This window comes from Stegodyphus dumicola, chromosome 1 (genome assembly GCF_044657685.1).
Source record: "Stegodyphus dumicola isolate Sdum_Otavi_A_Nest chromosome 1, ASM4465768v1".
Taxonomy (NCBI): domain Eukaryota; kingdom Metazoa; phylum Arthropoda; class Arachnida; order Araneae; family Eresidae; genus Stegodyphus; species Stegodyphus dumicola.
In genome coordinates this window covers 102611986-102639804 of record NC_140768.1, presented here as the reverse complement: position 1 = coordinate 102639804, position 27819 = coordinate 102611986, and the positions used below count along the sequence as shown (strand labels likewise).

The following is a 27819-nucleotide window of genomic DNA, read 5'->3' as shown; positions in this document are numbered from 1 at the left end:
ATGTACACACCTTTTGAGTGGAGGGTATGCAAATATAGTACCCAATTTAAATTACATTGTGATTGTAACAATATTGTGGTATTAAATAAGTGATTATAATTACAATTTAGGTAATTGCATTGTAATTATATTACATTGTATCTGTGAACTCTTAATTTCATTACTTTATGCAATTATGTTGTAAGTGCATAATCTAATTGCAGTAATATAATCTATTCGCAATTACAAAATAATTATAAATGCAGTTACATCTTAAATAGAGGCCATTTTAATACTTTTAAATTTTCGCAAGATAACTTCCCATTAAAGTTCATTTGGAGGAAACTATGCAAATACTAAAAAAGAAGTTATGCTAAATTTACATATTTTGTACAGTACTTTCTTGTTATAATGGTGTTCAATATATCTTCAATACTTAAATTTAACGACATTCTTTGCAATCACTGTGGTGCTTTTAAAAGAAGTTTCTTAGTTATGCTTTCTAATAAGAATGGGTTTAAAATTAAGTATTATGTATAATAACTAGCAGTTAAAAAAACTTGACTGCATGAAAATGCTGTTGCTGTGTAAAATAAAAAATAAGCTTTCTTTTATGCTTTGAAATGAATATGTGGTTAAGTCGTCCTTTTACAATTTAAGAATGTGGTTAACACACATTCTTAAATTGGACAGGTTTTATCTAAATTATTAGTATAAAATATATAAACTATGAATTATTTTGTAACATAACTCAAATTACAAAATTCATTCTATATACGTTCAAAGTTATTATCTTTTATGGAATAACTGTTTTTTTAATTTAGGTAAAAACTGGATTTTTAGAAGTATTACAAATACAATGCAACACAAAGGTGATCTGATTGAAGAGGAAGGACTTTTTATTACGGTTTCTAGTTCGTATTTATATTACATTTGATGAAAAGCATCCAAAACACAGAATGCTGTACTTTCTTCTTCCATATATGTTATGAAATATTTCACACATTTAAAAGAAAGTGTTTCTTCAGAATCTTGCACAATTATTTCCATATACCTCAGACTTAAATGACAACATATTCTTAAGTTATTTTTTTAGTATGAATTTACAGTGTTTTTATGGAAATTTTTGTTAAAATGTCATTAAGATAAATTTATTTGCACACTCTACGCTTTAACTATTTCCCCATTTGACACTATTGAAAGTTTTTATTCATATCTTATTTATTTTAGTCTGCTAACGAAACTGAAACATCTAAAGAATAAGTTATTTTGAATATGTTTACAAAATATACGCGGAATTTTTATTTAAGTGAAAACGTCTATATACTATTAGAGAATTAATAAATTATCCGAAAAGTTTATATGCGCTGAATGCCGCGCGTCTATAAAATAAATCTTTAAACATTCAGCCAGCGTGTGCGATAAACGCGCCAAAATTGGCAGCGCGTTCACTCCCTCGCCAAGAGTGAAAAGTTGGTGATTCAACCTGGTTTAGAGGAGCCTTATCTCTGGTAAACAGGACTCTACAAGTGGCTCTAAAAATTCTGCAAATTTTTCTTTAGTTCTACCGAGGCTTTCAAGAGCCATAAGCTTGCTCTCAAGTAAATCGTAAAGTTCAGCTAAATCTACTTTAATCCTGACAACAGCATTTTTCATTACTATGGAAAGTAGATCCCGTACATAAATCTGAACCAAAAGTTCATCTCTCCCGAAGCGTTCTTTAAGTTCCTTGTGTGATGACCTTTGAATAGTTTTCTTTAGTTGGCGGAAAACTGGTTACGAGCCTTGACGCTTTAGAATCTGATACCACACATTGCAAAAGATATTGAAATTTGTCATGTTCCACAATGGAGAGGTCGTTGTGAATTTTTTCAAACTGGTACCAAAAAACAAGAAAGTCTTTCGGTTCTTCACTAAATTTCCTCAGTTCAAGATTGGGAAGCTTGAATTTCCTTTTTTGCTCGGTTGTTGTTCCTTCCGTAGCCGAATTTGCCTTCTTTGCATTTTCTAACAGCGAACAGATCAAGCAGAACCTGTCACGTATTCTTCTGCTTGCAAAAAATCTTCAGAATATTCATCTTGAAAGGCATCATCACTTAGCAACAAATTCGAAACTTCTTGAGTTGTGTCCAAACGTGTGAATTTGTCTTGAATCTGCCGAAACAACGTACTGACTTCGTCACTTCCTAAACTTTTGTTTTCGATCTTCTGAGCTATATCGTTGCAGCATACTGTAAATGCTGTTCTCAGCGACTTTCGTTTTGCTTTCAAAACTTTTATATCCATATTTCATCAAAAATATAAAGTAGCGGACGCCAAATTTACTATGTTGCAACTCTCAGGGCTACAACGTGCAGTTTACAAATTAAATAATCACAGCAGGGATTATTAATATAAAGATTTAATATGGATATCTCACACAAGCTGAAAAACGTTACATTACTCTAAGAACTGCATACATATAACTGAGTGAAAAGGGAATTTCCCCGCTTAGTTCGCAGTTAAAGGAAAATATAAGAATAATAAAAAATAGTCCAATCAGATGCGGAGCTCTGTCTGTCGACCTTCGCCGATCCGTTACGTAATCGTCTGTCTGCAGCAGCCGTCTCCAACACTGTGGATGTCATTCTGTGAATTCTGTGGATGTAAAGCAGAATAAAAATATTATATTATTAATTGTTATTTTATCGGCACAAAAGTGGTTGATGAACACTTCTTTCACCTAATCTTTCACCTTGGGCGTAAGCAATTCCACGCTTCAGCAACATCACATCGATGTGTATGCCGAAATGAAACTTTGATCAAAGTGCACAGATTCTTTTTTACATTCTCATCACATCTTGTATACTTATTATTATTTTTTTTTTTTTATTTCTGACATGCTAAGCAGCTAAACATTCTTTATTTCTGAAAATAGCCTCTTTCTTATTTAGTCTTGCATGTTGACACACATAATCTTTCTTAAAAGTAAACTTTGCTGTTTCCGATTTGCATTGTTTTGTTTTGGAAGATAATCCAATGCCAGTGGGAAAAGCTTCAAAATGTATTTCCCAATTCTACCATCTAACTTCACTATTAAGATCACATCTGATCTCAAAGTCGAAATCCTATTTTCCTCCGAACTTGGGTGACACTACTTCATACCAATATCCATCAAATAAAATTTTATTAAATTCATTTTCCACATTGTTTGACATAATGGCAGGCATCACAAATTTCAAACATAAACAAACAGCGTTATTTCCTTTTGCGCATGCGCTCGGTGTCACAATTTCGCCAAACCTCCTTGCCAAGACCTGATAAATCGCCAAATTCAGTCGAGGGTTGCGTTTCCTAGGGAGGAAGTAAAAATACGCTGCATTTTTGCAAAATTATGGGAAACAAGATAAGCCTTGTTTTTATCTATAAGTCTCTTGAAAAAAATAAATAAAAACTGTGAATAAATTCTGTGATACCACAGAACATACGAAAATTCAGATTGTACGGCATTTAAAAGGGCGAATGCATCTTTGCACGTATCTAGGGAACATGTTCACAAATTTGCATTTAGGAGTTTTTAAAATGATTAGGAGTTTTAAGGAGGTTCTAATCATTAGGAATGTTAAAATTATTTGGAAGTCAAAGGCTTACATTAGTTCCTTTTTATTCCTTCCAGACGAATTTCTTTTCTTGCACCATTAAAATCTGGCAATAGCACTGACAGTTTCCGAAATATTAGTGCTGTAGAAGTAACGAGAAATTGTGTACCCGTATGTATTCGTTACTCGGTGAACCAGTACTCGTTACTATCGTATCGTTACTCGTTACTTTCGGTAAAATCGATCGGTATCCGTATACTGAGCCTATTTTATCGGTCTACGGCCCCAAAAAGGGCTTTGAAACGTCGCATTGCATTGAATCACGTGAGCTATTCTAGTTTTCCGTCGCCTTTTTTTGGGTAGAAATAATTCACTTTATTTTGGCTATTATTTTTTGGTGCACTGGATATGGTTCATTATTAAATTTTCTATTGCTGTCAGGGCTTAGTTTCTAAAGTCAGAAGGGCCTACGGAAGGCCGTCAGGAAAACAGAAAAAAATAAAATAAAAAATAAAGAAAGAAAGGAAATAAATATTACAATAATAACATTAATTAGTAATTAAAATAACAAAAAAATTATTAAAAAACTTAATAATTAAAATAACAAAAAATAGTGATTAAAATAATGAATAATTAAAGTAGCATAATAATTAGCAACTGAAATATAAAATACTTATAAGTACAATTTAATAAAAATGTAAAAACAAATAAAAATTAAAATAATTTTTAAATTTATGATGACTAATTAAATAATAAAGTAAAATACCAGATCTTGTCTTATTGGCTTAGTATCGTTTCGTCCTTTCTCATTTAATCCCCAGCTCGAAAAAGTGTTATTTCGCTCGCTGCCTTCCCCCACCAATTCCCTCTTTCCCGTTTCATTCGCTGTTTGAAAAATAGGTGTTTACTTTACGATAAGGCGAACGTCTGTTTACTTCAATTAAAATGTTTTAGAAGAGATGACTGTTTCTACTTCGACTTAGCTTTTGATTTTTTAATATTATTTAATATTTTATGCAGACAAATTATGTTGAGCAGAATAATGAATTTCAGACGTGTTCCTGCCGCCCAACCGGTATAGTGGTTAGCGTTGCTGACTACCGTGCCGAAGGGTCCGGGTTCGAATCCCGGAGAAGGCATGGATGTTTGTATATGTTTAATAAAAATTGGTAAAAACGTTTGTTGTTAATTTCAATATTAACCCTCACGGATTGGAGGAAACGGCGTTCGCCAAAGTCCTCATCTTCTTTCTTCTTGTTTAAAAAGCAAGATTGATACAGATACAGATACAGACGTGTTCAAAAGGTGTGTATCTGAATATAACAACATTTTTGTTGTATAGTATCCATTTTTTTAATTTCACACATTTCTAAAGCAACAGAAGTACGTTATCACTATTTTGGCACACACATCAAAAACATGTATAATTAAGATTAATGTTACATTCCTTATTAAAAGTAATGGGTCCTTATTAAATGCAACCATTCATGCTTTTAGAGGATTTTACATGTGGTGGTCTTAAAAAGATGATGTTCACTACCAATGTTTGTTTATGTCCCCAAAAATAGAGATCTCTTAAAAGGTGACCTCTTAGAGATGTCGTAAATAGATGATTTGCTATAATTATTTTCCGATAGATAATGGAATTAATGTAATTTAATGTCAATAACTCGAGGAAGCAAGTTTAAATACGGTGCAACAAAAATACAGAAGTATTTTAAATGACCAAAATATTCATATTTTGTCAATGTCTAATTTAAAAAGGAATTAGTTTTGGGCAAATTATGAAATTTAACTTTTAATGTCGTCTTCTGGTTTCTATATTTATATTTGGAAAACCTTTATACTCGTTATGAAAAAGAAAAATACAAGAAGTTTGAGTCCCGTAGGACAAAGATTGACCAGGAAATTTAGTTTCAAAATTTGCAATGTTTGATGCCATTTGTAACTTGCCTTTTGGGTATCGCTTAATTGAGTTAGAATAATTCGAGGAAATAAGTTTAAATGAAGTGCAGAAAAAAAAAGCATAATTTAAATAGTCGTAGAAGGAAGTCATGCGGAATCCATATCAAATTTTCACTTTTTCATAATGACCATAAAACTTTCCCAAATACAAATACTGAAAGTATTGGTTCGATCTCATTTATTTTCATTGGTTCTCATCTATTTGGGATTCGTATTGAGTTCGATCTCAGGCAAACGGGTTGGCTTCATAAGCGTTTCGTGGTTTTTTTTTCCCGTACCAGCTTACAAGCCAGCTTACCACGTACCATACGAGCCAGCTTTCCTAAGAAAGTGCTCTACGAAGGCATTTTTCTTTTTAGGCACATAGCCCCAGTGTGTTTTGTCATAATCAACTAAACCAAATCATTTAAAAAATATATCAGTTGATCACTGCTCAGTGTACATCTGTTGTTTGCTTATATAAACACTTTGTAAAGACGTTTCCACTATTTTGCTAATAATTCTGGAAGGCTCATAGAGTCCGAAATTATGTTACACTAACATCCGAAATTATGTTACACTAGCTAACAGAGAACTTAAGTCTGCTTAATACAACAAAAATCTGCTTGACTTGCTTTCGTGTCTTTGGGAAACGTAAGTATATGCAGAAATAAATATCAAAATCTATCACGTATATTTGTAAGGATGTAAAGCATACTGTTTTGGCTCACGATAATGATAAATATGCATCATGTTACGACAGTTTTAAAACATCACAAATAACTATACATATGCTAGACTTCTAACAAAATTTCTGTTACAATACGAACATGCATTTATTATTATATGAGTCGTAAAACGGCCCACCAGCGGCCGAGCGGTAAAGTCGCTGAACACTGTTAGTTCGGTCCGAGGTTCGAATCCCGCGAACGGTCCGACTACATGGGTGTTTTCGTGGTTTTCCCCATGTGTAACGTGTATACGAGCCAGTTTCCCTTAGAAAGTCCTCCACGAAGGCATCCCCGCTTAGGCAGATAGCTATAGTGTGCCTTGCCATAATTAAATGCACCCATACACACCTGAGTCGTAAAATTCAGTATTCGTCATTTTTAGATTCTAGGTATATGACAAATTTTTTTTTAAATTTTCGTTTTGTTTTTAAAAATTAATTCACTTTATAGCTTTTCTTCAATTTATTATAAATGAATAGGAGTTTAAATTTTGATTTATATATAATATGATATAAATTCATCATTCATTAATAATATTTTATGTATAACAAAAAAATTATCATTAATGTTCCAAATTTTAATTTTTTAATGATTTGTCTTACATTTGTTGTATATTTGTTGAATGCATAGCTAAATATTTCAATTATACACAAAGGTTATGCAGAAAACAATTCAGCTGGTATGATAGCTAATTGCGAAAGAAAAATTAGAGTCTTATTGCTCTTAACTCTTAGTACAAGCAGCCATTTTTAAATTGACGTTAAAATAAATTTATTCTATGGTCTATTAGAAAATATTTATACTGAATCATTTATTGACGACATCTAAGAGGTCGCTTTCTGAAAGAAACCTGTATTTTTGAGAACATAAACATACGTTGATATTGAACATCACTTTTTAAGATGCCAGAGCAAATGCACAGAGCTCCAAAAATCCTCTAAAAGCATAGACGGTCACGTTTTAAAAGGCTGACTACTTTTAATAAAGCTATAAAGCTTGTATATTAATGTTCATTATACATTTCTCACATTTTTACTTTCTTTCAAAACAACGATGCTGTGGTTCAATTGCTTTAGAACTATGTGAAACTAATAAAATGGGCCCTATGTTATAAAAACCTAATTATATTCAGATACACACCTTTTGAACATGTTTGAAATCTATTATTCTAATCAGAATACTTTGTCTACAGAAAACATTGAATCAATATTAGAAATCAAAAGCTAAGTGAGATTAAAGTAGGAAGAGTCACATCGTCTAACCCATTTTAATTCAAGTAAACAGGTGCTTACTTTATCGTGAACACCCGTTTTTCAAACAGCGAATGAAAAGAAAAAAAGAGCCCACCAGAGCTCGAGCGGTAAAGTCGCTGAGCACTAATAGCTCGGTCTGGGTTCAGTTCCCGGCTAACGGCTAGCTGCACGGGCGTTTTCATTGTTATTCCCGTGTGTAACTTGCATATGAGTCAGTTCCCTATAAAAAATCCTACACGAAGGCCTCCCTCCCCGTAGGCAATAGCCGTAGTGTGCTTTGCTGTAACCGAATAAACCGAAACCGGAAAAAAAAAAAAAAAAAAGGAATTGGTGATGGAAGGCAGCTACGAAACGTCGTTTTAGAAGAATGGGCTACATAACCAAATTTCTATCTGTACTCTGGTAAACAGTATATTATTTGCTCATCAAAAGCCTAAATTTAACTTATGTTCGGCTTAGTTCTTAAATTGCAATTTTAGCCACAGCCCCCAAACAAGACGATGTTTGGTATTTTATTTCATTACTTAGTTATTCATTAATTAAATTTTCATTTGTCTTTAAATTTTTATTGAATTATAATAATAATCATTTAATATTCTAGTTGCTAATTATTTTATTATTGTAATAGTTATTTTATTTATTTTTATTTATTTATTTATTTATTCATCTTGGTAGTATTACCGATTGCAATAAAAAGGGAGATGCACATCTAGATGTTATCACGGACCCATATACAAAATTTCAACGTTCTATAACTAACCGTTTTTGAGTTATGCAAAATGCATATATACGTACTCACACATCACGAAAAAAATCCCTTTCAAGTATCAACTTAAAGTCATAATCATTAGTCATAAGTATCAGCTTAGAGTAAATGGGATTACATTTAACAATAAGTTTTTTTGAAAAAAAAAAAAAAAGAGAGAGAGAGAGAGTCTTTCATTGTGTTCGTACGTACAGGCGTCAGCCCAAAAAATAATTCACATGGATTCCGTAATCGTCGAAAACGGATATTTCCGTTAAAATATCATACCCAAAAGTTTCTCGATTACAATAATTACTACCATTTTATTTGATACAAGGAAGTAAAGAACCTATATTAACCTACATATTCTTATATAAACAATACCTAAGTGCAGTATATAAATATTTCAAATCAATAAAATCTGACTATGGCACGCTCAAGGGAAAAAAAAAAAAAAAAAAAGATGAATCATCTAAATTTTCAAATTACAAACATAAATAGCAATAGTAAAAAGCAAATACAAAATAACGCTTCACGCTATCAAAATTGCTCATTTTCTTAAATATCAACAACTAAATAGTATTTCAACTAAAACACATAATGTAAACAAGAGTTTGCCCGATGCCCAAAAAAATTCAAAATTATCTATGAAAAATATGAGCGCATTGTGATGCAACCGTATCATTCGTATTCGAACAGCAACCGCATCATTCGTATTCGCATAGACAAGGAGGTTAGAATAGATGGAGTAAGCATGACGTCACAAAATTGAAGCCGAGGAAGGATCGACAGCGTGACGTCACGACTGATCAACCAGCTTGTAGCGTACGGATAAGACGAAAGCTTTGTTTATAATTGTATTAAAACTGCTCAGCCAGATAAAATTGGTGAATGTAGTGAAGGATGTCAATCATTCCCGCAGCTACGCAGCTAATTTCATAAGTAAATGCCATAAACAGGTATTTTAGTATTTCTATTATTCTGACTTTAATGCTACTCGCTATTAGTTCAGCATTGCTTTGTTGATTGTTTCGACCTGATTTTGAGAAATATGGATAGATGTGCTGCACCAAATTGTCAAATCATTCTAGAAATAACTTTAGGATGTTTTGTTTCGCAAAAAATGAAAAAAGACGAAGAAGAAGTAATTCTTTCTGGTCGAGATCAATGGATTTCGGTCGCAGGAGCGTGTTTTTGTGAAGTAAGTGCAGCTTCGTATTTTTTCATAGCATATGAGAAAAATTCCCTTATTATTTTTTTTCAAAATGTGTACTTTTATTTAGCTGTCACTTATTGACGCTGAAATGATTTTACAAATATAAAATCAATTGTGGAATATGTGTGCATTTGTGCAGCAAAATATCGCCAATATTGTTTTTTACTGTTGCTAATAGTTTATACTGTTTGTAAAATTGTATTCTACATTTCATGTAAACTTTGTCTCGGGTGGGATTGTAAAAGGCGTTTTTTTATTTAAATTTTACTGTACGAATAGTGTATTAAAGGTCTATGCTGTATTTTGATTCTGATGTATTGTCGCCAAATATATCAGTTGGCGCCAGTCTTAAAAATTGGTAAGTATAACATAAATTATAAATTGTTTAGGTTATTCTGTATAGTAAGGTAAATATATTCTGTGTCCTTCAGGAAGCTTCATAAACTTAATTATTTATTCTTAATTTTGTCCTATTTTCATATAAAAGTTAAAATTTTTCACAAAATTTCATTCTTAATAGTGTGATTAAATTCATTTAGTACATGCAACTGTAATTAAATACTAGTGTTTTTGATTTTAATGTTAAACTTCATACATGCTTTTGTTAAATTTGAAGGTGCATTTTGAAGAAAACCAGTTTGAATGTTCTAGGAAAGATGGGTTTAAAAAACTAAAGCCTTGTTTAATGTGCCCTAATCCAACACAACTGTTGACCCCACAGCATATAAAAGGCATTGGGTTTACCAAACTACCATTCAATGATATCCAGTTTTTAAAATGTATGTTTTTTTTTTAAGTTTTATAGTTTTCATAAAAAATATTTCATATTAAAAATGGACTAATTTGTTTTATAAATAAATCAAAATATTGAAATTCAGGCATTGTATTTGATTGTCTTCAAAGTCCACAGAGGTTTGTTCAAAATCAGGATTAAACTAAAATAACTTTTTTGCTTAATTTTAAATTTTACATATATATAGGAATATGCATTAAGTAAGCAAAAGAACAGTATTATTGAAAGTAATAATTTTGAGTAATATAATAATATGGTAATGTATGTTTTAATGTCCTATATGTCTTGTCTAAGTCCTCGCTTTCAGAAGTGGGGCTTCATTGTTTAAATAATGTAAAGTCCTTCACCTATTATAAATTTCAGATTTTACATAGAAATATCATACAAAGTAAATTTGAAGTACTCAATTACATTATTGTTTCCATCATTATTGGATTAATTTGAAGTTAGTCATTAAAGTTAAGTATTTATAAAATGTTTGTATTTTGTTCACAAAAACTTCCATCATGTAGCAGTTACTTTTATGTTATGGAAGATATCAAGCTCTGCTAAATCAAATTTACTTTTGTGTGACCTTAAATCTTAAGCACCAATCGTAAATTTGTTTTGGCATATTTTTAAGAATTTGAATGAAAAATTTATTGCTACTGTGAAAGAATGATCAACTGATGTTTACCTTACTAATCAATGTCTTACAGTGTTGTAATGATTTGCAGGATTTTTCATAATGTGATGTTGCATATATGTTTTGATCTTATCAAATAAATATAAAGAATGTATTCCTAATCAGATATTTCTTCTTACGTAAGATTATTATCTATCATGATATGATGCTTAGGATTTGTTTTTAGAAGCCAAAACACTATTTTTTGAGATGCTAATAAAAGCAATGTATTTTATTTATTTACTTACTGCTTTAAAACAGGTTTTGAATTAAGGCTTTGCCCTTCCTTACAGTATGCATATAAAACTCACTTAAGCTATATTTTTAACATATTAATGAGATATATGTAAATAAAATATGTCTCTTAGGGTAGCTCCTTTAATAGGGGGTAAAACTGAACTAAAATGGTATACCTTAAAAACATTTTATTGAAAACAAAAATACTATCATAACAGTGTCGGCTAAGATTTATTCAGATGTTTTTTTTTGCATTTATTCTGGCATTTCCCCATAAATTCATATAAATAAAATTTCAGGTAAAGTAGGTCTAGCATTATATCATTCTATACAAAGCTGGTTTTTTTGCATTTATTCTGGCATTTCCCCATAAATTCATATAAGTAAAATTTCAGGTAAAGTAGGTCTAGCATTATATCATTCTATACAGAGCTGTTGACTTTATGTATATTCTATAAACTTTGTTTGTTTACTTTGTTTTGGTGTTGACTTTAATGGAAAAAATCCAGTTACTGTGTTTTAATAAAATTTGATTATAATGGAATGATTTGCACTGTGTTAGAAAAAAAGAGTGAAAAATAACAATTTTTGTTTCATTTTCACTATAAGTACAAGTATTTTGCATATGTTTGTTAGCAAAAGATGTAGATTTAAAGCTAAATAATACTTTTGTTTTTACTTATGCAAATTAATTAATAAGGATATTAACTAATTATAGAGTTATTGGTACTCTTCTGTTATCGGGACCGGATTCAGAAATTTCTATATGGATGTATATTGAATGTATGTATATATGAACCATGCATATGTATGTGTGTATACATACATTTTTGATTTCCATCCCGATAACAGAAGAGTACTGAATTATCATTAAATATTCAGATATGTATAATAATATATTAACAACATTGTTTCACGAGAAAATAGTAAAATTAAATTAATTTTAATAATTTTCTTATGCCATTGCTTTAAGGAATGAAATTTGAATTTAACAAATATTCACTATTTGTATAAAGCAAATATAAAATTCTCTACTCGTATAAAGCAAATATAAAATTAAAATTTTAAATTTTATGTATGTTTTTTCCCTTGTTTAATTCATAAATTTACCAGTTTTTCTATGTACTGTATAAAGTATTTTCTCAATAGCAAATGTATCGGTAAATAGTGTCTGTAAATTTTGTGTGGAAAGGTATTCTTTTTATTTTTTATTTATTTATGTGTGTATTTATTAATTTTTAAAATTTTCTTTTTAGCTAAATAAAGAACAAAAATAGTATTTTTGATATGGAATTTTTACATTGCTAAATTTATATAAAAATATATTTTTTAAATATAGATTCCCACAGCCATTAGAGCATTGAAATAGTTTTTATAGCATTCTGCTAAAACATCAAAATTTAAAGGTGTATATCTCAAATCAGTATTTAAAATCATAAAGCTTTTAGCTACCTTTTTCTGGATATGCACACAAAATAACATTTTTAACCAAATTGTTGCAATAATAGACATTCGATTCCATGTGAGCAAACTTCAAACTGCATATTAAAAATGATAAACAAGAAGTAGATTAAAAATGAAAAACAAGAATTATTATGCAGACAAGCTATTAAATTTTTCAGAAGTTTAAAATGCGAACTTGCTAGATATATTAAAGCATCAGCATGTATTTATCCATTTATCATATAAAATTTGCTTACGATTTTAGAAAAGTAACTTTTGATTCAGAAAAGCTTTAGAAACTTAAAAATTACTGAAGTTTTCTTCATACAAATTTGTAGCCACAGCTTTAATGTTCTCTAAATAATTTAACATGTAATGTAAATAAAAGTAATATGCTTAACTCCATCAGTACTGAAATGGTATAGTTAAGATATTAAGAATTATCATACAAGTACTGTAATGAAAGGCTTATAATTTTTATATAATACATGAAACTACCTTGAATTATAAAAGAAAAGTAGTTACATAAATATGAAAACGTGATTTCAAACCCATTATAACCTCATGGAAATTAAGAATACAGCTGCGGGAAATCTCTTGTCAAAAAGTACATTTTGAGTTGTCTAACATTATGCATGTATTGTATGCATGTATGTAAAAGTATAAACTGAAAATTCAGAAGTAAGTTGACAAAAAAGTTTTTGTAACTTATATATGAATTTGAAGTATATGTGAAAATGTTTTAAAAACGTATCATGAATCATATGAGAAATTCGTCATTTTAAAAAACTACGAGAGAGAAGTCACACATCTCTATATGAGTGCGAAAAATCGGAACTTAAGATTCTCTAAAAGGTCCTCTAAAATGTTAAATAATTAAAGTTTTAACTAATACGGCTAAAGAGCCAAAGATTGGCCCCCAACCGAAATTGCAACCCTAAGGGTCGCAAAAACATGGCTGACGACTCACACATATTAAGGCTACTATAAAGGGGAGCTGAATCATCATCCATTTTGAAGCTAACTTGTTGGTATTCGCTATTGGATTTGCACTGATTTGTTGACATATTTGTGGATCGATTCCGACCTAATTTTCAGAAATATGGGTGGTTGTGCTGCACCAAATTGTTCGAATCAGTCTCAAAATAACTTTAGGATGTTTCGTTTCCCTAGAAATGAAGAAAGACGAAGAAAATGGATAGTTAATTCTCGTCGAGATCAATGGATCCCGGGCCCAGGAGCGTATCTTTGTGAGGTAAGTTCAGCTTCGTATTTTTCCATAGAATGTTAGAAAAATTACTCTTCTTGGTACTTTAAAATATCTATTTTCATTTAACTGTCACTTATTGACGATCAACTGATTTTATAAGTACAAAATCAACTGCGGAATGTGTATGTGTTTGTGCAGTAAAATATCGTTGTTTCTTTTGTTATCGTGAAAAGTTTATACCGTTTGTAAAATTTGTATCATACATTTCATGTAAACTTTGTGCTCAGTTAGAAATGTGATGTGCCTTTTTCTTTTCTTTAATTTTACTGTACGATTGGTTATTTAAAATAGCATTCTATGTTTTGATTCTGATGTATTGTCGCCAATGTTAAAAACTGGATGGTATGATCCAAATAATAAATTATTTTGTTTTTTCTTTATAGTAAGGTAAATATATTCTGTATTTTTAGACATTTTTAAGAAGCTAAATATTAATTTAAATATTCGATGAATCGTTTTGATCCCATTATTATCCTTTATTGTAGTAGTAAATCTTAATGTATTTTTAACTATAGGTCCTTTAAATTTATTTTTAGTGTGTGAGCAGGAAATATGTTTTAAGTAGTTTTACAAACATGATTACTTTTTAAAAATTTTGTTTTATTTTCATAAAAAAAATTAAATTTATCAGAAAATTATATTCTTAAATTAATATAATATATGTAACTGTAATTAAATACTAGTGCTTTTGATTTTAATGTTAAATTTCATGCATGCTTGTGTTAAATATGCAGGTACATTTTGAAGAAAATCAATTTGAATGCTCTAGGCAAGATGGGCGTAAAAAACTCAAGCCCAATGCTGTGCCAACTCTTTTCAATGTGCCTAATCCCCCACAACTGTTGACCCCACAGCGTCTAAAAGGCATTGGTTTACCAAAGCACCGTTCAGTTACATCCAATTTTTGTAATGTATGTGTTTTTTATTTTTATAGTTTTCATAAAAAAATATGTTTTTATTAAAAATGGACTAAGTTGCTTTATAAAAGAATCAAAATACTGAAATTAAGGCATTATGTGATAAAGCTGTAATTACAGTCCCTAAGATTAGATTAAAAAATTAAAATTTTGCTGTTGTTATATATATAATTAAGTATGTACTTTTTTATTATAATCATATATTGAAAATTAGGCATAAAACCTCAATTTGATGTAGTTTTTGGATAAAGTTTTTGTAGTTTTTCAAGGACAGTCATACATGGGTCTGGTTTCTTCAAGTTTGCTCCTAAAAGAAAGAAACCTGTATCTGATTGCCTTCAAAGTCAAAAGAGTTTAAATCAAAATTTGTATTAAACTAAAGTTGCTTTTTTGCTTAATTTTAAATTCCAGATAAATAGAGAGAAATATGTATTCCAGATAAATAGAGAGAAATATGTATAAGTAAAAGAAATAATATTGAAATTAATAACTTTAATCTTGAGTAATACAATAATATAGTTATAATACATTGATTTAAATGTATATTTTAATGTCGTATATGTCTTGTCTGAATGTTGTTATTTTTTGTTTAAAGATTTACAAAACTTATTAGGATTATTTATATTATTTATTATTAAAATTACGTTAAGTATATTTTATTTATCAGCATTTTCAGGTATCCTTACTTATATGTGTTTCATAATTTTTGCATCTTCAGGGTGGCTTGCTGCACAGTTTACCTTTATTAACTGAAGCGATTTCTGTTGCTGAACCATCTGTTGTAAGTCTTCATTTGAACAGTTATTAAATATTTAGTATTATAAACTTTTTCTAAAAAGTATTAACGCTGTTTCTAAAATTTAAAAATATGTTAACGTAATATTTACTTATGTTTAAGAAGTATGAATGCTATGAACAGTCCAATGTATTTATGCTTTTTATAAGTTACTTTTAAAATGGTAATGATTATTTGTATTTATTTTTATCCGATCAGAGTTTATAATTTCTTTCACTTCCACATATTTCATGTATTATAATTTCTTTTAGATTCATTTGCAACAACCTTCAGCTTCATATTTTGGAGAAATAAATTTTGCTGCCGAAGTATTTGATGTAAATTGCCATTTTGCACTTCTAAAAAATTTTAATAGTTTTTTAACATCTATTCGTAAACTGTACTATGTTTCTTTAAATGTTTCCATCTTCATAATCATGCACTTTGTTTCATTTCACCAGTGGTTGCAAATGTGTACATTACAGTACATCTCAGGTGTGTTTGCAACAACATTTAGCATTACCTTCTGATTAAATAACAGCTGCTAGTAAAGAATCTATGCTATGTGATCATTTGAGCAGCTATTAAATGTCATATGTTTTACATATATTGATGAATTTTTATACGATTTCTGAAATATGAAATTGTTTGTCTTATGGTTCCTAAACAGCTGTACTATATCTGGCTGTTGTGCTATGGAATTATTTTTGAATTTTGAATGTTAACAATTTATTATCTATTTATGAATTATAAAATGTTATGTAAAATAATTATTTCTTAAAATGAATGTAGTTTATATTATCTGTATTTCTAAATTTCTTATATATATATTTCAGGTTTGTTTGCAAGAACAAGCTTCAACTTCATCTTGTGATAAAATGCCATCTATTTGTGAAGGATCTCATGTAAGTAGATAATTAGTGTATTATTAAATTGCTTGCTTATACAAAACGTTTCTATAAACTTTTTTTTTTGGGGGGGGGGTAAAAGGAATGTAATTAATTTCATCAGCATTTACAAATTCTTTGTGTACATTTCAGGTTTGTTTGCAAGAACAGCCTTTAGCCTCATTTTGCAATGAAATACCATCTATTTGTGAAAGCTCTGATGTAAGTTGATAACTAATGTATAATTAAATTGCTTTCTTATATACATTTAAAATGTTCTATAAAGTAATTTTTTGGTAAAAGGAATGTAATTAATTTCATCAATAGTTGCAAATTCTCTATGTAAATTTCAGTTTTGTTTGTAAAAACAACCTTTAGTCTCATCTTGCAACCAAATTGTAATTAATTTTAATTAATTTCATCAGCATTTGTGAAGGCTGTGATATAAGTTGATAATTTGTGTTATTAAATTGCTCATGATTATGGAGTGTAATACTTCTTTGGCGAAATGAAGCAACTCCAATGATGGAACACAGCAATAACTTTTATTTAACACTTAAAAAAAAAAAAAAAAAAAAAAAAAAAAAAAAAAAAAAAAAAAAAAGGCGACATACAAACAAGAAGAGAAAACATATTCTATAAACTTTTTAAAAAAAAAATAATAATAATTACATGCTTCGTGCGAGAAAATGCATGCAGCTCTCGAGCCTGCATTTCAATATTGCCAGTAATCTGTACATTATTTATTATTTATCTATTTCAAATGCACGAGAGATTAATAACGATATTAAAGCTGTTACAACCTCTCCCCCAACGGAGAGACTTTTTCCGAAGGGAAAAGTTCTGTAAAATTTGACAGTTTAATAAGCTCGGCTTGCTCAAATGCTTAAAGAGAAAAGGTAATTTCTCTTATAAATTTCCAAATTTTCAGACCGAAAATTTTAAGTTTTAAACAAATATTTTTACACCACATTTAAATAAGAAAATGGACAGTGTTCAAATTAGTCTTCCTTTTTTTTCTTGACGGCGCCTAGATCTCTTCCATAGTGGACCAGTTCCTTGGCTATAATTCACAGCAAAGCCTTTCCTCAGTTCATCTGTGCCTTTCGGATAATATTCATTTGTCATTTGCTTTCGACAATTGTTTTCTTCGTGTATTAGTATCGGCTTTGATATTAAATCAAAAGCCGAAAGATGATGATAACGCTGCATTGCAAAATGATTCTCAATATTAATTTCTTTATCGTTTTTCACATTTTCGTGAACATCTTCCACGTTTAATTCTGGTGATTTAACTTTTTCTTCAAATACATCTCTGGATGCTTTATTTTCTTCCTTCATCGGTTCCAAGATCTGCTCTTCAGCTATTTTTCTTTTCCTTTGAGCTCTAGTAGAAACGGCATTAAAATGGTATCACTAAGTTTACATTCAAGTGATAAACTAATAAAATAAGGCAGTTCAGTGTTAACAGGAAGTAATAACCTGATATCACTAATTACGTTCAGTGATGAACTAATAAAATAAGGCAATTCAATATTAACAGGAAGTAATAACCTGGTATCACTAATATTATGTTCAGTGATGAACTAATAAAATAAGACAATTCAATATCAACAGGAAGTTACGTTCAGTGAGGAACTAATAAAATAAGGCAATTCAATATCAACAGGAAGTAATAACCTGGTATCGCTAATATTGCATTCAGTGATGAACTAATAAAATAAAGCAATTCAATATTAACAGGAAGTAATAATCTGGTATCCCTAATATTATGTTCAGTGATGAACTAATGAAATAAAAATATGCACGATTATTCGATCTCGGTCGGTGCCTCCAAAATAATTAAGACTGTGATACTTCTTTGGCGAAATGAAACAACTCCAATGATGGAACACAGCAATAACTTTTATTTAACACTAAAAAAAAATGGCGACATACAAACAAGAAGAGAAAACATATTCTATAAACTTTTTTAAAAAAAAATAATAATAATTACATGCTTCGTGCGAGAAAATGCATGCAGCTCTCGAGCCTGCATTTCAATATTGCCAGTAATCTGTACATTATTTATTATTTATCTATTTCAAATGCACGAGAGATTAATAACGATATTAAAGCTGTTACAACCTCTCCCCCAACGGAGAGACTTTTTCCGAAGGGAAAAGTTCTGTAAAATTTGACAGTTTAATAAGCTCGGCTTGCTCAAATGCTTAAAGAGAAAAGGTAATTTCTCTTATAAATTTCCAAATTTTCAGACCGAAAATTTTAAGTTTTAAACAAATATTTTTACACCACATTTAAATAAGAAAATGGACAGTGTTCAAATTAGTCTTCCTTTTTTTTCTTGACGGCGCCTAGATCTCTTCCATAGTGGACCAGTTCCTTGGCTATAATTCACAGCAAAGCCTTTCCTCAGTTCATCTGTGCCTTTCGGATAATATTCATTTGTCATTTGCTTTCGACAATTGTTTTCTTCGTGTATTAGTATCGGCTTTGATATTAAATCAAAAGCCGAAAGATGATGATAACGCTGCATTGCAAAATGATTCTCAATATTAATTTATCGTTTTTCACATTTTCGTGAACATCTTCCACGTTTAATTCTGGTGATTTAACTTTTTCTTCAAATACATCTCTGGATGCTTTATTTTCTTCCTTCATCGGTTCCAAGATCTGCTCTTCAGCTATTTTTCTTTTCCTTTGAGCTCTAGTAGAAACGGCATTAAAATGGTATCACTAAGTTTACATTCAAGTGATAAACTAATAAAATAAGGCAGTTCAGTGTTAACAGGAAGTAATAACCTGATATCACTAATTACGTTCAGTGATGAACTAATAAAATAAGGCAATTCAATATTAACAGGAAGTAATAACCTGGTATCACTAATATTATGTTCAGTGATGAACTAATAAAATAAGACAATTCAATATCAACAGGAAGTTACGTTCAGTGAGGAACTAATAAAATAAGGCAATTCAATATCAACAGGAAGTAATAACCTGGTATCGCTAATATTGCATTCAGTGATGAACTAATAAAATAAAGCAATTCAATATTAACAGGAAGTAATAATCTGGTATCCCTAATATTATGTTCAGTGATGAACTAATGAAATAAAAATATGCACGATTATTCGATCTCGGTCGGTGCCTCCAAAATAATTAAGACTGTGATACTTCTTTGGCGAAATGAAACAACTCCAATGATGGAACACAGCAATAACTTTTATTTAACACTAAAAAAAAATGGCGACATACAAACAAGAAGAGAAAACATATTCTATAAACTTTTTTAAAAAAAAATAATAATAATTACATGCTTCGTGCGAGAAAATGCATGCAGCTCTCGAGCCTGCATTTCAATATTGCCAGTAATCTGTACATTATTTATTATTTATCTATTTCAAATGCACGAGAGATTAATAACGATATTAAAGCTGTTACAACCTCTCCCCCAACGGAGAGACTTTTTCCGAAGGGAAAAGTTCTGTAAAATTTGACAGTTTAATAAGCTCGGCTTGCTCAAATGCTTAAAGAGAAAAGGTAATTTCTCTTATAAATTTCCAAATTTTCAGACCGAAAATTTTAAGTTTTAAACAAATATTTTTACACCACATTTAAATAAGAAAATGGACAGTGTTCAAATTAGTCTTCCTTTTTTTTCTTGACGGCGCCTAGATCTCTTCCATAGTGGACCAGTTCCTTGGCTATAATTCACAGCAAAGCCTTTCCTCAGTTCATCTGTGCCTTTCGGATAATATTCATTTGTCATTTGCTTTCGACAATTGTTTTCTTCGTGTATTAGTATCGGCTTTGATATTAAATCAAAAGCCGAAAGATGATGATAACGCTGCATTGCAAAATGATTCTCAATATTAATTTCTTTATCGTTTTTCACATTTTCGTGAACATCTTCCACGTTTAATTCTGGTGATTTAACTTTTTCTTCAAATACATCTCTGGATGCTTTATTTTCTTCCTTCATCGGTTCCAAGATCTGCTCTTCAGCTATTTTTCTTTTCCTTTGAGCTCTAGTAGAAACGGCATTAAAATGGTATCACTAAGTTTACATTCAAGTGATAAACTAATAAAATAAGGCAGTTCAGTGTTAACAGGAAGTAATAACCTGATATCACTAATTACGTTCAGTGATGAACTAATAAAATAAGGCAATTCAATATTAACAGGAAGTAATAACCTGGTATCACTAATATTATGTTCAGTGATGAACTAATAAAATAAGACAATTCAATATCAACAGGAAGTTACGTTCAGTGAGGAACTAATAAAATAAGGCAATTCAATATCAACAGGAAGTAATAACCTGGTATCGCTAATATTGCATTCAGTGATGAACTAATAAAATAAAGCAATTCAATATTAACAGGAAGTAATAATCTGGTATCCCTAATATTATGTTCAGTGATGAACTAATGAAATAAAAATATGCACGATTATTCGATCTCGGTCGGTGCCTCCAAAATAATTAAGACTGTGATACTTCTTTGGCGAAATGAAACAACTCCAATGATGGAACACAGCAATAACTTTTATTTAACACTAAAAAAAAATGGCGACATACAAACAAGAAGAGAAAACATATTCTATAAACTTTTTTAAAAAAAAATAATAATAATTACATGCTTCGTGCGAGAAAATGCATGCAGCTCTCGAGCCTGCATTTCAATATTGCCAGTAATCTGTACATTATTTATTATTTATCTATTTCAAATGCACGAGAGATTAATAACGATATTAAAGCTGTTACAACCTCTCCCCCAACGGAGAGACTTTTTCCGAAGGGAAAAGTTCTGTAAAATTTGACAGTTTAATAAGCTCGGCTTGCTCAAATGCTTAAAGAGAAAAGGTAATTTCTCTTATAAATTTCCAAATTTTCAGACCGAAAATTTTAAGTTTTAAACAAATATTTTTACACCACATTTAAATAAGAAAATGGACAGTGTTCAAATTAGTCTTCCTTTTTTTTCTTGACGGCGCCTAGATCTCTTCCATAGTGGACCAGTTCCTTGGCTATAATTCACAGCAAAGCCTTTCCTCAGTTCATCTGTGCCTTTCGGATAATATTCATTTGTCATTTGCTTTCGACAATTGTTTTCTTCGTGTATTAGTATCGGCTTTGATATTAAATCAAAAGCCGAAAGATGATGATAACGCTGCATTGCAAAATGATTCTCAATATTAATTTATCGTTTTTCACATTTTCGTGAACATCTTCCACGTTTAATTCTGGTGATTTAACTTTTTCTTCAAATACATCTCTGGATGCTTTATTTTCTTCCTTCATCGGTTCCAAGATCTGCTCTTCAGCTATTTTTCTTTTCCTTTGAGCTCTAGTAGAAACGGCATTAAAATGGTATCACTAAGTTTACATTCAAGTGATAAACTAATAAAATAAGGCAGTTCAGTGTTAACAGGAAGTAATAACCTGATATCACTAATTACGTTCAGTGATGAACTAATAAAATAAGGCAATTCAATATTAACAGGAAGTAATAACCTGGTATCACTAATATTATGTTCAGTGATGAACTAATAAAATAAGACAATTCAATATCAACAGGAAGTTACGTTCAGTGAGGAACTAATAAAATAAGGCAATTCAATATCAACAGGAAGTAATAACCTGGTATCGCTAATATTGCATTCAGTGATGAACTAATAAAATAAAGCAATTCAATATTAACAGGAAGTAATAATCTGGTATCCCTAATATTATGTTCAGTGATGAACTAATGAAATAAAAATATGCACGATTATTCGATCTCGGTCGGTGCCTCCAAAATAATTAAGACTGTGATACTTCTTTGGCGAAATGAAACAACTCCAATGATGGAACACAGCAATAACTTTTATTTAACACTAAAAAAAAATGGCGACATACAAACAAGAAGAGAAAACATATTCTATAAACTTTTTTAAAAAAAAATAATAATAATTACATGCTTCGTGCGAGAAAATGCATGCAGCTCTCGAGCCTGCATTTCAATATTGCCAGTAATCTGTACATTATTTATTATTTATCTATTTCAAATGCACGAGAGATTAATAACGATATTAAAGCTGTTACAACCTCTCCCCCAACGGAGAGACTTTTTCCGAAGGGAAAAGTTCTGTAAAATTTGACAGTTTAATAAGCTCGGCTTGCTCAAATGCTTAAAGAGAAAAGGTAATTTCTCTTATAAATTTCCAAATTTTCAGACCGAAAATTTTAAGTTTTAAACAAATATTTTTACACCACATTTAAATAAGAAAATGGACAGTGTTCAAATTAGTCTTCCTTTTTTTTCTTGACGGCGCCTAGATCTCTTCCATAGTGGACCAGTTCCTTGGCTATAATTCACAGCAAAGCCTTTCCTCAGTTCATCTGTGCCTTTCGGATAATATTCATTTGTCATTTGCTTTCGACAATTGTTTTCTTCGTGTATTAGTATCGGCTTTGATATTAAATCAAAAGCCGAAAGATGATGATAATGCTGCATTGCAAAATGATTCTCAATATTAATTTCTTTATCGTTTTTCAAATTTTCGTGAACATCTTCCACGTTTAATTCTGGTGATTTAACTTTTTCTTCAAATACATCTCTGGATGCTTTATTTTCTTCCTTCATCGGTTCCAAGATCTGTTCTTCAGCTATTTTTCTTTTCCTTTGAGCTCTAGTAGAAACGGCATTAAAATGGTATCACTAAGTTTACGTTCAAGTGATAAACTAATAAAATAAGGCAGTTCAGTGTTAACAGGAAGTAATAACCTGATATCACTAATTACGTTCAGTGATGAACTAATAAAATAAGGCAATTCAATATTAACAGGAAGTAATAACCTGGTATCACTAATATTATGTTCAGTGATGAACTAATAAAATAAGACAATTCAATATCAACAGGAAGTTACGTTCAGTGATGAACTAATAAAATAAGGCAATTTAATATCAACAGGAAGTAATAATCTGGTATCACTAATATTACGTTCAGTGATGAACTAATAAAATAAGGCAATTCAATATCAACAGGAAGTAATAACCTGGTATCGCTAATATTGCGTTCAGTGATGAACTAATAAAATAAAGCAATTCAATATTAACAGGAAGTAATAATCTGGTATCACTAATATTATGTTCAGTGATGAACTAATGAAATAAAAATATGCACGATTATTCGATCTCGGTCGGTGCCTCCAAAATAATTAAATAATTAAGACTGTGATACTTCTTTGGCGAAATGAAGCAACTCCAATGATGGAACACAGCAATAACTTTTATTTAACACTAAAAAAAAATGGCGACATACAAACAAGAAGAGAAAACATTCTATAAACTTATTTTAAAAAAAAATAATTACATGCTTCGTGCGAGAAAATGCATGCAGCTCTTGAGCCTGCATTTCAATATTGCCAGTAATCTGTACATTATTTATTATTTATCTATTTAAAATGCACGAGAGATTAATAACGATATTAAAGCTGTTACAGGAGATAATCGATCCCTTGAAAAGCTGGAAATAAATTTTAAAAATCTATTTTTAAGTGAAATAAATTTTAAATATTAGAAAATAAAACAAAAATAATCTAGAAAAGGCTGAAAACAATAGAGTCAAATTTAAAAACCCACCACAGTATAGGGAAAGAGACCTGGAAGTTTCATTTTTATTTTGCGGATTTATTATCTGTTTAAGTTTGGCATTTAATCCAAAGGGGCTTTGTCCCTGAAGGACTATTGTTTTCGTTTTGTATTGAAACACTATAAACGGTTGCATCACTTTTCAAATTGTTGCCACCAAATATTATCACCCTGTACTATATTTATAGAAATTATATAGTGAAGAATCTGCATAAATGCATGTATGTTTTCGCATTCTGATAAAACAACGGTACCTAGAGCCATCAAATTTTGAATGACTTAATTCTACTGTGAATATGGACATCTGGAAGCCCGAATTTGAAATTCGGAATTTGTTTTAATATAGATTTTATATGTTGTAAAACTTTAACGAATTTTTGATTAACAAACTTGAGTATTTCAAAGCGAGCAATGGCAGTGTTGTACAGAAAAGACACTTTTATCTCCAGCGCGTGAGACAATGAATCGGGAATTCTGAAGATATGCTCATTTTAAAATTATCTTGCAATATTGCTGTTGAACTGAATTTTATAGTTTAAGTGCGAAAAACTTGATATTTAATAAATAAAGGTAAAACACAAAATGTTAAAAAAAGCCCCTTTGGGTGTAATTTAAAATCTGAAACCTTTCAGATCTTTTTTGTTTGTTGTGTTCCCCCCTTCTTTGATGATTATTCATATAGATTTTTTCTTTATTCCAGGATGTTCTTTTAAAGAATTTTATAAAACAGCAGACTGAATTGATCTCGCTTCTGCAATGCCAGAACAAAATATTACTGAAAGAACTTACAGCAACAAAAAAAAAAAAAAAAAAAAAAAAAATGAAATTAATGTTTTAAAAAAATGGCATAGCACTGAAATTCAACTTCATGACCTTCAAGTACAGCATGAGGAATTGCTGAAAGGAGTGAAAATATTTCATTCAGATGAACAAATAGCAATGTTGAAAATTCCTCGTAGAAGCATTGCAAAATGGTCTAACGAGGGAATAATAAAAGGCCTCAAAGTTAGATTTGCCTTGGGCAAGCATGGTTATAATTACTTGCACAGAATAGGTTTTCCTGTGCCATCGTACAGCACTTTAAATAAAAGACTTCAAGGTCTTGAAATGAATTTTGGAGTCATCAGTGACATGATTGAATTTTTGAAAATTAAAGGAGAAAAAATGAATGCTAGTGATAAAGACTGTATTTTATCATTGGATGAAATGGAGATTTCTGGCAATCCTGATTTTGATATTTCAAAATGTAAATTTATTGGTAAATGTACATTAGGAAATCAAAAGGATGCAGAAAATCACTATTTAGTTATTTTACTAAGAGGTCTGAAGCTGAAATGGAAGCAAGTGGTTGCCCATGAGATAACTGGACAGGTAACAGGATGCCAGCTGAAACAAATTGTTGTCAATGTTATCGAAGCTGTCATTTCTGTTGGATTTAATGTTGTTGGTATTGTTAGCGATATGGCAGCAGTAAATAGAAGCCTGTGGAATTCTTTGGGAATATCTGTTTCTCGAAACCAAAGAAATAATTTCACTATTGAAATTAAGGGCAAAATTATTTATGTATTTGCAGATGTGCCACATCTTTTAAAAAATCTCTGGTCTGCAACTCTTAATCATAGTATAAAACTGCCCAGTTATGTTTGCAGTAAAGAAAATTTCGTTACTTTGCATGTATCTGCAGGATTTATTAAAAGATATCTGGTTTACTGAAACAAACCAAAATTGTGGTTTGAGAACTATGCATCATCTCAGTAAAGAAGACCTCTTCCCCTCACATTTTGATAAAATGAATGTTGCTTCTGCTGTGAGTTTTTTTAAATTAAAACAGTTGTGGGATTGGAGAAGGCAGTAGCTTTAAAAGAGATAAGCCCTAATGCTCTTACAACAGCATGGTGGATAAGATTTATATGTCAGTGGTTTCAAATGCTATCCTCTAGATGTAGAAAGAACTCAATTTCTGTGACAAATAAAAGCAAAAAAATTGAGTTACTTTTTGAATTTATTAATGTTATACAGCTTATAGAAATTGGTAAAGGGTGGAAACCATTACATACTGGTTTGATTCTCTCTACTTTATCAGCCATACAGTTAGCAGAGGCATGTTTTCTGAATGATTTTCAGTTTATTTTGACGAGCAGATTGACACAAGATGCTCTAGAAAATTTATTTTCTCAGATACGCAGAAAAGCTGGTTTGAGGCCAAGTGCTTTGCAAGCTCTGAAAGCATTAAAGCTTATCTGTTTATCTCAGTTTATATCTGACATTAAGAACTCCAGTTATGCTGCTGATTCAGATATTTATTTATTAAACTATGCGAAAGGTGAATTTGAATTTCTGAAGGAGAAAAAAGCTTTAGAGCCTGTTACCATACCAGAAGTTTCTGATGCATCTCTACAGAATCTCACCCTTAGTGAGGAAAATAACGTCTGTTATATTGCAGGAGCTGCAATAAATTCTGTTTTGAAAAATGCTTGTAATTCATGCTCACAGTTTCTCTTAGTTTGTGAGCAAAATACTCCTTCCATTGATGAAAATAAGCAGTACATAATTAATTTTGCAAATTTAGGTGGGCTTAAATGTCCTTCTCCAGAAATTTTTAAATTGGGCCTTCTGTGTGAAAAAATAATTCAAAATTTTCGAGACGAAATAATACATGGAAATGTAACTATGGATGTGGAATTTGTTAATATGATTTCTAAGAAAGCAGGCGAGGTAAATATTCCCTCCTGTTGCAATATCAAAACAAAGATAATAAAATATTATTTGACTGCCCGTGGAATTGGTCTCAAGAAGCTTCTTCAAAATAAAAGGCAGCAGCGGCAAAGTTTTGCATCTCCTGCTTTTAAAAGGAAGAAAGTAAATTAGAATCTAATCAAGAGTTTAAGAAGTTTTTGCTGTTCAGTTCTGTCTGTAAAAAAGTAGAGTAGTTGTCACTGAAAAATTGCTGCTTGTCTCTTCGAATAATAATTAGGCCCACCAACAGCTGAATGGTTAGAGTTACTTAAAGCTGGGAGTTCCATCTTCTGTTCTATTTCCGAACAGGCTGGCTGCATGGTTGGTTTTTTTTGTGGTTTTCCCCCATGTGTAATGTGAATACAAGCCAGTTCTCCTTACAAAGTCCTCTACAATAGAAGATCTCATAGTCAGCTAAATCGGATTTACTTTTGTGTGACCTTAAATGAGGCATCAATTGTGAATCTGTTTTGGCATGTTATTAGGAATTTTGAATGAAACATTTATTGCTGTTGTGAAAGAATGATCAACTGATGTTTACTTTACTAATCAATGTCTTATAGTATTGTAATGGCTTGCAGGATTTTTCATAATGTGATGTTGCATATGTTTTACTCTTCTTTGTTACCAAATAAATAGAGTAAATAGAGTATGTTCCTAATCCGACATTTCTTCTTTTGTACCAGGGTTATGTAGTATGATGTGATAATTTGGATTTGTTTATAGAATACATAACAGTATTTTTTGACATTCTAATAGAACCAGTGTATTTTATTTATTTACTTATTGCTTTAAAACAGATTTTGAATCAAGGCTTACTTCCCACCCCCTTTGAGTATGCACATCAAACATGTTTAAGCTATATTTATAATATATCAATGAGATATATATAAATGAAATAAGTCTCTTAGGTTAGCTCCTTTAATGGAAAAAGAACAAAATAAAAATGATATACCTTGAAAACAAGAATACTATCTGAATAGTGTTGGCTAAGATTTATTCAGATGGTTTTTT

General features: G+C 30.4%; 1 protein-coding gene across 1 annotated transcript; it reads left to right on the top strand.

Annotated features, from left to right (window-relative positions):
- On the top strand, positions 1 to 27224 carry LOC118187493 (uncharacterized). The gene is made up of 9 exons (XM_085812284.1): positions 1 to 24; positions 9394 to 9431; positions 13757 to 13838; positions 14588 to 14764; positions 15489 to 15551; positions 15818 to 15883; positions 16382 to 16450; positions 16586 to 16654; positions 24770 to 27224. The coding sequence occupies exons 1-9, from the start codon at positions 1 to 3 to the stop codon at positions 24905 to 24907; spliced, it is 726 nt and encodes a 241-aa protein (XP_085668410.1). The 3' UTR covers positions 24908 to 27224.
- The last annotated feature ends 595 nt before the right edge of the window (positions 27225 to 27819 follow it).